The 17,421-nt window shown below is 42.7% G+C and overlaps 1 protein-coding gene across 1 annotated transcript in view; it reads left to right on the top strand.

The window, feature by feature from the left end:
* The window catches only part of Rasgrf2 (Ras protein specific guanine nucleotide releasing factor 2), a 199,813-nt gene that overhangs the window by 104,418 nt on the left and 77,974 nt on the right, over positions 1 to 17,421 (top strand). Inside the window, exons 13-15 of the mRNA XM_051172267.1 lie at positions 6,488 to 6,570; positions 10,864 to 11,112; positions 11,781 to 12,043. Of these exons, the coding sequence (XP_051028224.1) occupies positions 6,488 to 6,570; positions 10,864 to 11,112; positions 11,781 to 12,043 (595 nt within the window). The remainder of the gene's footprint in view (positions 1 to 6,487; positions 6,571 to 10,863; positions 11,113 to 11,780; positions 12,044 to 17,421) is intronic.

Below are 17,421 nucleotides of genomic sequence, written 5' to 3'. Positions count from 1 at the left end.
GACAAGAACCTCAAAAATTTCACCTACTGGTACAGAAAGAAATAAGGCATATGTCCTTCTGAGGGGATTCTGATGAAGGCCTCTCCGACTTATGGAATTAGGATTTAAGGCACAAAAGTCCCGAGCTGAGCATTATTATTATCGAGTGATGAAATCCCCAGAGGAGTGTGGAAGAGAATCCAGATCTACTCTCTCAGAAGCACTTGGTTTTGTGGCATGAGCTGAAATTATGCATTTACAGACCCAGTGGGTAAACATCTCTAGTGAGCAAAAGGAAGCAGACACGGGGACCATTAGGCCTGTGAACTAAAAAGGACTAAAACACAATAAAACAATGAAAGAAAGTAACCAAGGCAGAAGGAAGTAGGTAGAAATTTACTGCTGCCTCAAAATGACAATAAGGCCAGATTGTCACGAAACTGAATACATAATCTTTTAAAAAAATGACTTATTTTTATCTTATGAGCATTGGCGTTTTGCCTACATGTGTCTGTGTGAGGGTGTTGGATCCCTTGGAACTAGAGTTACAGATAGTTGTGAGCTGCCATGTCTATGCTGGGAATTGAACCTGGATTTTCTAGAAGAGCAGCGGGTGCACCCAAGCTCTGAGCGATCTTTCCAAGCCCCCCACCCCCCTCGAGCAGATAATTCTACATGGAATCCGCAAATATCAGAAGTGCACATCTTTAGAAATTCATCACTGACAGACCTGCTGAGAAGATCAGGACTGTAACACGTTTATAAGGAAGTTCTGCAGAGCACAGCAAAGACAGCTGAAAGAGACCCAGCAACAGAGAATAGCATTCAAAGGTCAGAAAGATTAGACAGAAATGTAATCATCAAAGTGAACGTGAGAAGGGAATATATATATATATATGGAAGATGTGATCCAAAGGATTAAAGAAACATGCTGAATCCCAGCTTCCCATACTTAAATACGTCTTATCGAGATAATGAGGCAAAACTGTAAAAGATCAAATACAAAAAGAAAAACCTCAAAATTACTCTGAATAGCTAAAAGTTAGAATGTTAGGAACATTTTCTCAGGCAGAAATGTGTAAGCTTTGGTGTTGTATTTTTGAAATAGCAGAAAACAGAAATCTCTTAACTATATAAATACATCTGTTTAGACAGTAGGGCACAGCAGTAAATCAACCAATGAACAATAACAGATGAAGAGAAATAAATCTCAAAGCAATATTGGATGAGAAATGCAAACATTTGTGAGAATTTAAAAATGCAGATAATATTATATATTGCAACATACAAATACATTCAAGAATAGCTAGTTTGAAAAAAGGAGGTAAGAAAAAGTAAGTTTTCTGCCTTTTGTCTTGTGTGTGCACACGTGTGTGTATTGTGTGTTTGTCAACTTGACGTAAGCTAGAGAAGCCCAACTTGAGAAAATGCCTACATCTAGATGGCTTGAAGGCAAGCCTGTAGGGCATCTTATTGACTGACTGATGATGTGGGCAGGATGGTGAAACCGCTGGCCAGGAGGCTCTGAGTTGTATAAAAAAGAAGGCTGAGCAAGCCATGAGGTAAAACCAGTGAGCAGTTCTTTACTATGGCTTCTGCATTAGCTCCTGCCTCCAGGTTCCTGCCTTGAGTTCCTGTCTTGACTTTCTTCAGTGATGGACTGTGACATGGAAGTGTAAGCCAAATAAACCCTTTCCTCCCCAAGTTGTTTTTGGTCATGCTGTTTCAATGCAGTGCTAGAAACCTTAACTAAGCTGAGAAGTTACCATTAGCTCAACATTCTATTTAGTTCTGAGTGGAAGGAACCTGGAGAAATGGAAGAATAAAGGGGCTCACTTGGGCTGATAGTGTTTTATATCCTTAAAAGAAAAGGAATGACCTGTACAAATACTTAAATGTGTTGATTGAGTTAAGTTTGAGTGACTGGCATATGGATGTCTTGTTCTTTCTGCATAGTTGAAATATATCATAAGTTAAAACAAAAAACCAAACAAACAAACAAAAAAAAACCTGCAGCGCTGTAGAGATAGCCCAAAGTTTAAGCAGAAGACCAGGGCTTGATTCCCATCACCCACATAGTGGCTAATGAGTTCATAACTCCAGTTTTAGGGAAACTGATAACCCTCTGCAGGCACCAGGAAGGCACAATTATGACCATATACACAAAATACTCATAACACATTAATAAAAATAAATCCTCAAAAGTCAACTAAAAATAAAACTGCAAGATGAGAAAGATCTATGTTCTCATTTTGCTTATAATCTCTTAATTTCCAGAATCTGCATCATACATTTGTGAATGGAGAGAGTTGAGGGGAAAAAAAGGAGTCTTGCATTCTCTTTCTAGGATGTATAGTAATTTAACTAGATAGCTAAAACCCTTACATCTTCTTGTGGTATGTTTTGGGCTTTGTGTTCTCCTTTAATTTCTTTTATAGAATTACCTGTTTCTTAAGAAATTAAATTTATTTCAGCTGAAGAAGTAGCCTATTAGAGCTGAGAATGCACTTCCTGTTTCACAGACTTTTGTAGTGCTCTGTGTGATGCTGTGTTTGGTCAAGGGTTTGTCTCTGAGCATCTTCCACTTCAGTCTACAGAGCCTTCCCAAATCCTGAGTAACGCATGGTTCCTGGACCAGTGAGGTGGTGGATGAAGATGGAGGGGAGGCAGTGCTTGTTCCTTATGCTGATGATGGGAAGGAAACTACTGTGGCTCCTTGAAGTGGTCCCACCTTTGGCACAGTGATCACACATCACAGCTCCTTTGGTTTCTATAGAAACAGATCTGCTTCCTAGGAAAGGGATCTGGGCAGACTGATCTTAAAACCCCTGTCTTCTTGGTTCATTATTTCAAGAAGTGAGAGTGAGAGCTTTTCTTCTGGTCTCCGGGAAGAGAGGAAGGGCACACTCAACCTGCAGAATTGCCCTGTAGTGCCACCATGGCTTTTCTTACAGTTTCCATGGGGTACAGGAACACTCTGCCTCTCTCTCATTCTCCCACTTGGTCCTCCATATGTGAGGTGTCCTTTGGACTCTTGTCCTAGGGGATATTTCCTGGTTGTCCAAACTCAGGACTCACCCAATTCCTGTGTTCTGAAGGGAATGGAGCTATCCATCCCTAAAAAACTGGAGTTAAGTCTGCTTGTCACTCCTTTATCACCCAGGTTTGTGACTTTAGTCACCTCTTTTGCCGGCTTCTTATTGCCTGGTTTCTGTTTGAGCAGGAAGTTTGCCTCTTTGGGCCTGTGGGGAACTCTAGGCTGGATGTGTTTGATGGTGGCCTCGCCTCTGTTCTTGCTTGTACAGTCATTGTGAGAGGGGACATTGCTCATTGCCACACAAGTCACCAACATCATCTTTCCACCCTCCCTCCTCCAGCGCTGACTACTCAAGCGGCATACTTGGTGTGTGTCAGGGACACTGGAGAAGGAGAAAGTTGGACTTTCGAGGGAAGGAAAGATCCCTCTTTCCTCTTCCTAGCTATTTGCAGCCTCCTACCATGAAACCCTTTCTTGATTACCCCATGTCCCAACATATAGCTTGATAAGATAATAAACATTAAGCCCTACCCCCGGTTTTCTACTGAGGAAGTGAATTTGAAACTGTGCGGTGATGACGAGGGCTAATGGTCACATATTAGGATCCTTTGGGGAATCGGCTCCTGTTCATGCCTGTGAAGACTATCTTAATTAATTGGTGAAGGAAGATCCATTTTAATCATGAGCAGGATGGTTCCCAGGGCAGGGGATCCTGGACTATAAGCAATGGAGGGAGGAAGTGAGCTGAGAGACAGCCCACACCCATCCACTGTCTGCCCTTTTTGGATGCAGCAGAGCCATCGGCAGGCTTCGAGCCCCTACTGTCTGCACTTGCCCGCACATCGTGACTGTATCTTAGACTGTGAACCAGAATAAGCCCTTCTCTAGAGAGTTGCTCTTATCCGAGTATTTTAACTCTTAGTCCAATTTCCATATGTAAGTATTTAATATGTGCAATTGTGAAGCATCCATTTTGTAAAGACCCCAGGAATTATACTAAATGTAACTATTTAACAGTTCAAAAGATAGACTGGTTTGAGTTAAACTTTCTTTTAACCAAAGGACATTGGCTATGCATCACCAATACCATCATTATTGGCAGCAGAAAAAAAGTGAATTATTTTATAGTAAGGCCGTCTTTGACGTTTTACCATTGTCTTTTCTTGGCTTTATGCTACAGCTAATCACGCTTTCTTACAAGTTTTTCAAAATATCTCACTTTGTTTTTCATTTCCACAAATCTCCTCCTGGGATGCATGAATCGTTTCATTTATCAACTCAGAATGCTGTTCCAATGACCTCACCAGTCTCTGTTTCTTCTTCCCCTTTACTGTGAGTTATCCCCACGAGCCCGGTGTAGCTTGCTTAGATCAAGGAGCTGCCTGGAAGTGCTCAGTGGCGTCCCATCTGCCTCCAGGATAAAAGTCCAACTTCAAGATTCTCTTTCACATTGCTGCCTCCTGCTGCCTCCTACTGTTCCCTTGCTCATCTTCATTCTAAACTGTGCAGTGGGGTCATCCACATGCACTGCCACGAGGCCCCAAGAACTCTCTTGTGAAGACCCTGTCTTCTGTTTTATGTCCAAGAGGATACCAACCCATGGCTCACTGGTGTAAACACTCTGAAACCGGGTGTGGACAAAGCTGCTGTTTCAGGACTTGGGGGCAGGAGAGGTTCACCCTCTGTTGACCTAAGGTTTATGTGAATTGGATGTGTGCCAGCATCTATCTCAACCCTGACCTTGAAGAGGGGCACCTCAGGACCATCTTCTCTGGAGTCCAGTACAGGGCTGTTCATTTGGATGTAAAAGTGTTTCTAAAATCAGTATTATATGGTGTTTTCTTTATGAGAGCCTATGAAACATGTTGCCCCTCTGATCTTGGACTAGGAATCAGTAGAATTCTGGCAAATTGTGGATTCTGTACCTTTCTGTGTGTACATCTTGGAGTCGGTGCCCCATGAATCGATTGTTTTGAGGGTTACTTATAGCAAATGTTTACACAAGAAGTGTTCATGGTGCTTTCATTCTGGGTTTTGGTCTCACTGTTTTCTGCTTCTTATTCCAAATCTCCTCTGCTCTGGCGCATCCTGATTTGGGTCTGTGTCTTTAACATCGACCTTGTAGGGGTTAGGTGGAGCATAAATTCACCTATAAGCACATATAAGCAAATTAATAGCTAAGTAAGTGTGTTAATAGCCACAACTCTAAGTTATTTCCCAGTGTTGTAGTTCAAAGAGATGCATAAAGGAAAACTTAATTTTCTTCGGCTTGGATCCTTTTTTCTGGGTAGCTTAAATAATGACATAAGATTTGAGGAAAACAACTTTTGAAAAAAAAAAAAAACCCATGAAAATGGCTTCTAGATCAAGTGGCCCAATCAATGATTCAATGATCTCTTCTGCATATTGTCACTCTTTCATTTGGCTTTGGGGCTCATGTTAGGCCTTGAAGTTAAGGTTTATGTGAGAACATGTTATAATGGCAGTCTCTGCACTATAATTAGTCACAAGCTCTGCACGGTGCCATTGAGACTAGAAGCAAGTCTCAAATTTAAATTTTGTGTACGTCTTGTTTTTATTTATGTTCTCCAAAAGGAATATTTATAATTCAGAATGAATTCTTCCTTCACCCAATATAATTGCAGAAGAAAATTTTAAGCCAATAAGGCGTGCGCGCACACACACACACACACACACACACACACACACACACACACACACACACACACTGGGGAATACATCAAAGTTTCTGAGTTCTCTTAGAAAACAGAAAAAATGGTTACAGAGTGTTAAGTGTGCCAGAAACACAAGAAAATTATGCTCTGCCCCCAACGTGGTACAACAGAAACTGTTAGACAAACTAGTAAAATGTGAGATGTTTTGTTTTGTTTTGCAAAAAGACACCTGAAATGTGGGCACAGAGCTTGTGGTAAGGGAGATCCAAAATGGCATATTGGTGGTAGAAAAATGACTATAGGTATGGCAGAAGGTACAAACCTCCCAGTCAGTGTTTGGGTTGACACAGAATTCTGACAGAGTGACATCATGGTCAGAACTCTAAGAAACAGGTGCTGAAGATCTGGGGGAGGAGTGCCAGCCTGGTGTGTGCTGGGTCCTGACTTCAATTTCCCAGTTCAATTAAAAATAGTAAGAAGAAACACACTCTGGAAAAATATAGCCCCTATATTTATTTACTTGTATTTTGCCATTTGCTTGGCTAATACAGTTTGATTATATGCATAATATTGAATTACTTTATTAATGTATAACACTTATCTGCTCTCTCTCTCTCTCTCTCTCTCTCTCTCTCTCTCTCTCTCTCTCTCCTCGTGTGTGTGTGTGTGTGTGTGTGTGTGTGTGTGTGTGTAAAACATGAACAGATAAGAATTAAATTGACTTTTGAAATCTAGGACTTGCCTGAGTTTTTCATGTGGGTTTTAATTGCCTATATATACATTTTTTATTTCACAGTGCGTGGATAATATACGATGTAATGGATTAATGACCGTAGTCTTCGAAGAGAATTCTAAAGTTACTGTGCCACATATGATTAAGTAAGTGCAGAAATCCCCTTATTTTCACTTAAATTGAGATCGGATCAGCAGAGAACGAGAAACCTGGAGCAGAATTTTGTCAGTAGAAGCCTGCCTCTTCTGGAGAGCACACATCTTGTCAGTCATGAAGCGATTCGTGTTAAATCACTGTGCCTAACAATACGTGATATCAAAATGCTTTTTCAGATTTACAGCACATTGGAAGATACCACTGAGATTTGTTTGCTACACATACCCTTACCCAGGGCAAAGTCCTGTCAAGATATTCAAGATCGATATTAAAAACTGCTCAAGGTCGGGGGGCGGGGGGCGGTGGGTGGATGAAGGTGTGGCTGGCTTGTTTGGCATTGTCCCAGTGAGTATGAATTCTCTCCGATTTGGCTATAGAGCCAGGTTCCGATATTGACCACACCTGATGGGCATCAGCAGGAATGAATGCGGCACTATATGCTCGCTGCATGTGTGGCTTTGCTCAGGCTGCTGTCCCTCAACAGAGCAAGTCCTGTGGCTTAAGCAGCTCAGTAGGAGGTCATGGTTTATAATGAGGAGTCATATCAGTAGCTACCAATGGTGCATGCCAGATCTCTCTGTGTCAACAGTCGTGAGCCTGTGTGTTATTTCATTTTCCAATTCAGAAACCGGGGAAGAAGATGTTCTTTGTTCCGATTTTACTTTTGGTTGTTTGTGTTCCACATTGTTTTCGTGTTTTAATTGTATGCGAATGGGTGTTTGTCTGCATGGATGTCTGTACACTGTGTGCATGCAATGCGCTTGGAGGCCAGAAGAGGGTATCAGCTCCCCTGGCCCTGGACTTACAGACAGTTGTGAGCTACCATGTGGATGCTAGAAACTGAACCCAGGTCCCCTGAAAGAGCAGCAGTGCTCTTAACCACTGAGCCATCTCTCCAGCCCCTTGTGTTCCACAGTTTAAGAGTAGAATGTCTTCTTTAAAAACAACCTGGCTATATGTATAATTTTTTTAAAAAGTTATTTGAAAATAAGAACGTTTCTTTCATGCTTTCCTGTATGGATATTTTCAGGTCTGAGCCGCCATGCCGAGACATACAACAACATTACCTATAGATGGACTATAGACAGGTGATCTTGAGCTCCAGAACCATGTTAGCATGGTCCTGGTGTACACGCACATCACATGAATGCAGGGAATGGAACGCTAGAAAAAAAAACTAAACTAAACTAAAATTAAAAATAGCATCTTACATTTTAGGCAATTTTAAAATATTTTGGGGGAGGGCTATTTGTAAACTCTAGGGTAAAGATTCTGCTTGCGTTTAATTTCCTAGGTCTTTAACTTAGAAATTTCTTTTTGAATTAATTAAACTATCTGAATATTCAGAACAGATATGGCATATTAATTCAGGTTTAAATTATGTTTTGATATTTGAATAGAATTTTCTTATTAATTTTTATGGTAGGATTCTGATTTCAGATATAGATATATTTGAAAGCCCATGTTGCTTTAGAATCAAAATGACCAGTCAGACATTGTAGGTAAGTTCAAAGCCCATGGAACCCAAGGCAACTGCATATCAACTCCATACACATTTTGTTGACTTCCAAAGTTAATGGAAACTTCAGCTGTGTGTCTGACCCTCGTGGCCGGTGCCATATGCATTTACTGTCCCCTACCATGACAGTGTAGCTGTGCATTCTCATTTGCATAATCACTTTCACACGGACCAAACTTTCTTGCCTTTGAATCCACAGAAGTGGCATGAGAGAGAGAGAGAGAGAGAGAGAGAGAGAGAGAGAGAGAGAGAGAGAGAGACAGACAGACAGACAGACAGACAGACAGACAGACAGAGAGAGACAGAGACAGAGAGAACTGCTGACCTGCCAGGGTTTCTACACCACACTTGGTGTGGTCCTAAGACAGAGAGAAGCTTCACACATTTATTTATCCATCCGCCCAGCCTCCCTGGCTCTCTTCGGTCAGAGGGAAGCATACCTTGAGGCCTGCATTTCTGCTTCCCTGGGCATCTGTCTCCATGGCTACAAGCCATTGGAGAGGCAGGGGGCGATTAGCATTTTTCAGAGTTAAAAGGAAAACATCCTAACATAACCACATCTTGTTATTGCACGACATCGCTTCATAAGAATTCACTTCCTTTTGAAGCTCGCTAATTGTAATGGGCGATTTGGCTTTGATCTCTCAAGATTGCTTTTTATGTGCTTACCCAAAAGGGAGCTGCTACTACCATTGGAGGATCAAGTAACATGCTGCAACTTTCTTGAGAGTCTCTCAGGAAATCATGGAAGAGCCTAGTCAGTGTAATAGAAGAAAATTAAGTAATTTCATAATGCTTAATTTCTTTCTTAAAATGAAAATATAATCACAAATTGGAAGGGCAGTGGTGTAATTGGTTTAACTTAATCTCATGCTGGCTGCAGCGCATTTTTCTCTCCAAGTGTTTTGAACAAACTAATTATAGAAATATGCAAAGCTCAAAGTTAGTTAGAATGCAAAACAGTGACAGCTACTACATGAATTATTCCTTTAAGTGATATATAGACTTAGGCTTTCTTTTAATAATATTTGACTTTAACTTTCTTAGAAAATGGATACTTTGATGGGAAAAAAGTAAGAGAGGGGGAAAAAAAAGACCATTGTATTCAACCATTTCAGGATGCACTAAGTAATCCATAAAAGTTACTCAGGGCTCTTAACACATGAGAACTCGAAAGCCAGGAAACTACTGTTGGTTGAGGGTCATGCAGCTAATGGGGAAAAGAGCAGTTCTGTTTTTTAAAAAACCTCCAAAGAACCACTAGTATATTTGCAAAATCAGTAATGTAAATGAACCCACGGGCTAACCTCAGCCAGGTCCTTGGTCAGGTAGGCTGGTCATTCAAAATGCTCTTTCATGCTCCAGACCAAGTGCTTCTGCCTGCACCACACGTACTTTGCACTAGAGCAAGCTCAGAAGGCAATCGATTCCTGCGTATCCCAAAGAAAATAAATATATAATGTAAAATTCTTCAAAGCATTAAAAGGTCTAAGTGGGAGCTCTCATAAGTCAGATGATTCTTAGGAAGAAATTGGCTCAAAAAAACAAAAAACAAAAATCAAACAAACAAACAAAAACCACAGACCCTGTACACATTTTTTAACAAAGCAGCAAAGGCTAAAGGGGATTCCAGCCATCCTCCCAGCAGGGCTGCCAGTGAACGGCCTCCTGCAGAAGTCAGGGGCAGCAGGATGGGAGCATTTACAGAATTAATAAAATCAAGGTTTTTTTTTTTTTTTACATGATGTCAGTATTAGATTCTGTTCACAGTATTATTATTTTTTTCCTTAAGGATTCATTTCCTATACTGGAGAATATTGAAAACAAAATGCAAATTTAGCAGGCCAGTTTGTGAGTTAAATTGTGCTTAAAATTTAAGCATTATCAACCAGCCAGAAGGAATCAAATAAATCAATTGTGTGTTCAACTCAAGAGGTAAGGAAAAGGACCAGAGGCCTGCCAAGATGACCTCGGCTGTGGCTCAGTGGCCTGAGTTTGGCCCTTGGAACCCACATGGTGGAAAGAGAGAACTGATTCATGCAAGCTGTCCTCTGGCTTCCACTTATATCTCCCCACATAAATAAACATTAAAAAAATAAATATAAGGAAAAAGTTTTTGAAAAAGAAAGTAAAATAAGAGGAAAGAATGTTTAAAGAAAAAGAATGAGAAGCTAAGTGTGAGTAAATACTGGCATAGTAAGTTAAGAATAGATAGCAACACATTACAATATGGAAAGCAGTGTAATTAAAGCTCTGGATCTAGAAGGCAAGATAGTAAGTTATATCTTGTATGCTGGCATTACATATTTACAATTCAATGTCTCCTGATAGCTTACTCAGTAGGAATAGCCATCTTTTCCTCCGTGCTCCAGAGTTTGTCACTACTGTAAGGACATTTCTGACATTCTGCTTTAAGTACATGAGAAATCTTTCTTCCTACCACTTAAAAAAAAAAAAAAAGACTTCGGTATCATCTTTCTAGTAAAACACGGCTTAAACTAGAGTAAGGAGGAGTCCACACAGTAAAATCATGTCATTACAAACCCCACAATTTGCTCTAGCCTCCCTAAATTAAAATGTCACCGTGCCATGTCATGTTCCCAAACATATCTGTGGCATGTCACACCACCTGAATGTGTCACTTTGTCATTCGTGAAAGACTCTGAGAGCCTCGTGTGCACGTAGGTTTACAAACGCCGCAGCACTCAGCGGCTGAGGCGGAAGCTTCGCCAGCTTTGTTCACACGCCCCTGCTTTGCATGTAGGTCTGATGCCCGTCTTCACAAAGACGACACTGACATCTGTTTCAGTAAAACACTCAATTCCTGCAAAGTGCCCCAGATCCGCTATGCCAGTGTGGAGCGCCTCTTGGAGCGGCTGACGGACTTGCGGTTTCTGAGCATTGACTTCCTCAACACCTTCCTTCACACCTATCGCATTTTCACCACTGCCACCGTGGTGCTGGCGAAGCTCTCGGACATCTACAAGAGGCCTTTCACCTCCATTCCTGTCAGGTATGCCAGCTTTGCGGTGAAGCCCTAAGCTATTGGCTCACCTTTGACCTTACTCTGACAGGGGGCGTGTTGTTAAAGGTCCCAGGGAAGACATGGAGATGCCTGAGATCTCTTTCCAAGGGACCTTTGATTATACTATGATTATTTAGAAGCTGGCTCATTTATTTTAGCATCATTGCATCGTTACTAATTTTTATTATCTTCATCATCATCATCATCATCATCTTCGTCACTATCATTATTATTATTGGAAAGTGTGCTCTTCAGTGTTAATGTACCTCTGGCTCATCTGAGGAAAGGGATTACTGTTGACACAGTAGCTGTGGAACAGACCTAAGTTTGGCATGCCTAACAAGACCCCCCCCCTCCCCCCCCCACCCCCCGCCGAAAACGGAGTGCTACTGATGCTCACTTTAAAGACTTCGTCATCCCTTAGTGGCAAGGACAGTGTCTGTGTTCTCCTAGCAAGGACGTGCACATCTGTAGCATTTAGATTAAGGAAAATCCATCATCATCGTCGTCGTCGTCGTCGTCGTCATCATCATCATCATCAGTGTAGTGGTATCAAGTCCTTCACATGCTGACAGTTGGAGAATGTGTACTTGTGTGATGATAGACATGTTTTCATTTGGCTGCAGTCTGTTGATAACATTTGCTCTTCTTTTTAGGTCATTAGAGTTATTTTTTGCCACGAGCCAGAACAGTAGAGGAGATCATTTGGTGGATGGAAAATCCCCACGTCTGTGTCGCAAGTTCTCTTCCCCACCTCCCCTGGCCGCATCGAGAACGTCCTCCCCAGTGAGGGCCAGAAAGCTGTCCTTGACGTCTTCCTTGAACTCCAGGATCGGAGCCTTGGACCTGACCACATCCTCATCTTCCAGCTGTCCCACCGCCACCCAAAGCCCTGCTGCGTCTCCGCCACCTCACACTGGTAAAGCATCACTGGATCTTAGCAAGCAGCCTCTCTGTTTCAGAGGAAAGTGCGGGACCCGTAGGAGAGAATGCAGACGGGGCCCGTGGAGATCTGCTTACCATGCCCAAATGAAGTATTCAAAGCACGCTGGCATGGTCACACCCCACATTTGCAGCTGCTTGGTTTCCCACCATTCCTTTTGGAATCTCAGCTCCCCTACCCAACCCCCTGCTTGGCAGTGTTCTTATTTCTGCGTAGAAGGTAGTAGGATGGATGCAAAGCCAGTTCAATAAAGAGCATCCATTCAGACTCTTGCCCCGGAGAGCAGGGAGCTATTGGTTTTCCTCATTGTTGGTAGTCAAGGCTAAAGTTAGTCACCAACAGAAGACTGGTCCATTGACACCATAGTACTGGGAAGTTCTTGAATTCTGGTAAAGGCTGATCGGCTACCATGATACTTTGCATAAGAGATAAGCCTTGGACACCCTTGTCCAAGTACTTGGGTTCACAGTTTCCTCCATTTCCATTGGTTGCAAGAAGGATCTATCCTTCCTAACCTTTTCCTCCCCAATGTGACCTAACCTGGAGGCACTAAGTCGGTTGAAAAGCAAGGTCATGGAGGTCACAGAGGAAGGCCTGTTTCAGGTCACATTAAAAGTATAGTGAAACAAATCAAAGCAGAAACAGTGTTAATTTTCTATGATGCAGCCAAATTTTGTTGACCTCGATGTAGGGTTTTCCTTGTGGCCCAGGCTGTTCTTCCCAAACCTGTAGCAATGGTCCTGCCTCAGACTTTCTAAGAGCTGGATGTAGGCACGAGCTCACCGTGCATGGCTTCAGGATTGGCTTGTCGAGCATGGATTCTATCATATGGCTTGTGGCTTACCTTCTGGAATGGTTTCGCATTGCATATAGAATTAGAATAAAGTGCATTTCTCCTTCCAAGATCTGCGGATCCTACGAGACTTGTTGCTGACCCGCCCCCCTCCCCCCCTCCAACTTATGCTCTTCACGCACTCCTGATCCCCTAAGTTACCATTACAATGATTTCCTCGTTGCATCAAAACTCCTTGGCCGTTCCTCTGGCAGGAGGTTTGTAAACATTTACCTGTGCAAACTCTGTGAGATCAGGGAGCTTGTCTAGCTTGTTCTCCTTGGTATCTTCCATGCTTCAGCCAGTGCTTGGCAGGAATTAAATGTTTGTTAAATGAAGGGATGAAGAAAAACACTCAAGGAACTAATTGAGTATGCTCCGGTATAATAGCTGGCCTTGACTTTCAACTTGGTGAGGCCTAGAATCATCTCTGAAGATGCCTGAGCAGTGTATAGACCGGGTTAAGTGAGGTGGGGACACCACACTAATTGTGGGTAGCACGACCCCAAGGACTGGGGTCCCAGGCCGAATACAAAAGAGGGCGTAAGCTGAGTGCCAGCATTCATGTCTCTGCTTCTTGGCTGTGGACACAAGGCCATGGACTCACTCATGTTCCTACCATCACAGCTTTCCCACTACCATGGACTGTACCCTAGAGCTGTGAGCTAAAATAAGCTCTCCATTCCTTGGCTTGCTTTCGACAGATAGTTGGTCATAGCAATGGGAAAAGAAGTTGGTGCACTGAGGGTTGTGCCTTGAGGGCCTTCCAGGGTAGCCTCTTATTGTTTTTACAATCTAGTGTTATTGTGAAATAAGCTAGTTTCATAGCAGTGTGAACAAGGGGCTTTCCCCTTGTCTATAACTGACTTACTTATTGATGATAACATAAAAACGAGGCAATAAGTCACACAGAGCCGAGATTTCATGGGAGGATCACCTAGATGGAGGCCCAGACCCTTGGTTTTCTGCTTGCTTGAAGTTGCTATGTTCTGTCTCAGATCATTTGAATAAGCTTGCTGGGTGAGGTACTTAATGGGATTTTAAATGAAGTGGTTGTCATCACCCGAAGTAGCATCTTTTTTTTTTTTAAAAGAAATTCTTTAAACTGACAAGTGAGCAATTAAAGAGGAGGAAAGGGGGAAGATAATTTAAAAAGTCATTAAAACAACAAGCTTTGCAAAAATCAGGATGAATTCTTGGAAATAACTAGCCAATGACTAGCTGACTGGTGTAACTGGGCCTCTACCCAGCACCAGTGTCTGAACACCTGCATGGATGAAATGTCTTGGCTTACCTTAACCCTCCCTGGGCCACAGCAGCCTGGGAAGTCCAGGAGGTTTCCAGTGCACAGTGGCTCCCCCCCCCCCCCCCCCCGCGTGTCGGATTGTAGAAAATAGGAGGAAAAAAAAAATCTGTATTCTCATGTGTTTTGGAACTAGGAGTGCTCCAAGAGCAAGGATTTCCGAGTCAGCTTCATGGGCCCTAGAGCATCCTTTGGTTAATCTCAGGGTTGGGAATGAGGTCTGCTCTTCCATGTATTGTCAGACCTGTTCTGGAGGCTGAGCAGATACTGTGTGTGCCCCAGTGGCTGGAACAGCTGCACCAGGAAAATAAGATGGTGCTCTACTCTGGCAATGTGGCCATGTGGGTGAAAGACATGAAACTATAAGGGCAGGTGGCACAGGGGGACAGACAAAAGCATGAAGCTGAAAATCTGGGGAGACTGACTGCCTGCCTGAGCATAATCAGGGAGTGTCTTTGATATGAGGAAGGAGAGCCCGGAGACTTAGAGGGAGGAGGCAGGCCAAGATCTGGGTAAAAGGAATGTGTGTGCAAGCCAGGTGCAGTGGCACACAGCTGGGATCCCAGCACTTAGAAGGCAGGTGGATCTCTGTGAGTTTGAGGCCAGCCTGGTCTACAGAGTGAGTCCAGGACAGCCAAATCTACACAGAGCAACCCTGTCTCTGAAAAAAAACAAAAACAAAACAAAAGCACTGTATGTGCAGGGATTAGTGAGAGTGCCACGGAGTGGCTGTCCTTCCTGAGGCCCCTGCTTATCAACAGCCTTGCCCTGCTTTGATGCCATGAACAGCCCCAGCAGCAGAACTTCCTAGTTTTCCTAAGGCGTCCAAACATTAAGTCAAATTAAAAGTCCTTCTGTTTCCCTCTTTCCTTCTGCTCATCTTACCATCTTAATGATTTTTAAGCTAAGAAAGTTGAGCAACCAACAGCAATCCCAACAGCTTACTAGAACGTTTTCATTTTGAATAGGAAAACATGACTGTTGAGCAGTACCTCATTTCAATTACACTGATTTGTTTGTTTGTTTGTTTTGTTTTCCCTTTTATGACAACCTTGCTTTACTTACCTTAATGGTCTTAAGCTTCAACCATGTCCCATGTAATAGGATTTCCTTAACTTTTTAGGAAAACAATATTCCAGTGCATGCACGTGCCATTTTCTTTACCATCTCCCCTCAGTGGATGACTGAGTTACTTGTACATCTTGGCTACTGTGAATAGTCCAAAGAACATAACTTTAAATATCTCTTCATGATCCTGATCTCAGTTCTCCTGGAAAGCATATGCAAGCACCCATACTCACAAGTTCACACACACACACACACACACACACACACACACACACACACACGCACACACAAACCCCACATACATGCACATACACAAGAAGACACATATGAGCATACATAAACACATTAGTACATACATATGCACACACATGAGCACACACACAAGAACAATATACAAGAGCACTTATATACATACATATAAGCATCCACATTAGCACATACACATGCACACACGTGAGTACATACACACAAGCACACACATTCACACACACAAACACACAAGAACACACACATGAGCACACACGCAAGATTAAACACATGTACACACACATGAAGAACACACATATGCACACACACAAGAGCACACACACATGCATCTACATGAACAGACACAGACACATAAGCACATACATACACACACATGGGTATATAAACACAGTACATACACATGAACACACATACGAGAACACATATACAAGAGCACACACATTCAGAAATATGTACACACACGAGTATATACACACAAGTGCACACACACAAATACACAAGAACACACACAAGAGCACACACACACAGGATTATACACATGAGTGCACCCATGCACACATATGAGCACACATACATGTGCACACATGGAGGAGTACACACACATGTGCACACAGAGAAGAGCACACACACATACAACAAGTAGGCTTGCTGGGACAAGTGGGCTTGCTTGTTAATTCTATTTTTAAACTTTGGAAGAATGCGTATGGTGGCTGTACCGCTTCACACTCCTGGGAGTAGAAACCAGCACTTGCTATTTTTTATTTTATTTAAATAGTTATTCTCATGGGTGTGATGAAGGAAACTTTTTCTTTTTAAAAATAATTTTCAGGAGCTTTTTAATCTCTCTGACAGCAACCAGTATGGACATGAATGCTTTCCTTACTTTCAGAAAAACAGGACCTCTTTCTTTCTTTGTGATGGTCTAAACATGTGCTTTTATTCCAGTGGCTCCTGTCACACTGCATGCCATGTGCCACCCCTGTGATGAGGTGGTCCAGAGAGCACAGCACTTTGGTCATCACCTTCTTTAGTTCTGACCTTCAAAGCTGAGGCTGGAGTGTGCAGCACTGAGATACTGTTCAGGGTGGATTAGGGGGTGAATAGCACCCCTCCTCTGGAACAATAAGCTAGGAGACAGATTTAAGGCCTGGTCTGATTGGGGCTGTTACAGTATCAGAAACTGTGCAACCCATAATCAACAGAAGTTTGTGTTTCAGAGCTTCCGGAGAATAAGGAGTCTGAGGGAAGGTAGCAGCAGGAGATGAGCGTTCTCTTATGTGTAGAAGAGTAGAGGGGTAGACGTCTCACCCGAGCAAGGGACGGGGTCAGAGGAAGGAAGCTTAAATCATCCAGCTACAAGGAACCCACTCTCTGCAAACAGCACACTATTTAAAAAAATATTTTATTAATATATTCATATTACATCTCAATTGTTAGCCCATCCCTTGTATCCTCCCATTCCTCCCTCCCTCTCTCCCGCTTCCCCCCTACTCCCCTCTGCTATGTCTGTGACTGAGGGGGACCTCCTCCCCCCCAGCACACTATTTTTACGAGGGCAGAGCTTTTGCTACTCATCCTTAGAGAGGTCCTCAGCACAGCTGATGTAGGGATTTCAAGCCATAGCGCAAAGAGATTCTGATGGTAAATGAGAAAAGACTCCCAGGCAAACTCCCTGGCTGCCCCACAGCCAAGCTGTGTGGCAGCCTTAACTGCTTACACCTTAAGGCTGGTACACGGAGAGGACATGGGACAAAAGATGTTCATTTCCGCAGTACAGACTTGACTAAAGTGAAGACAGAATGCCTCTTTTCTACTGGGTTTACCTCAAATCAATGGTTTAGAGTTTCTTCTAAGAGTTGGGTTCTCTGGATGCTAAGAGGCTAG

Source organism: Acomys russatus, chromosome 30, assembly GCF_903995435.1.
Source record: "Acomys russatus chromosome 30, mAcoRus1.1, whole genome shotgun sequence".
Lineage (NCBI taxonomy): Eukaryota > Metazoa > Chordata > Mammalia > Rodentia > Muridae > Acomys > Acomys russatus.
This window is presented reverse-complemented; position numbering and strand designations above follow the sequence as displayed.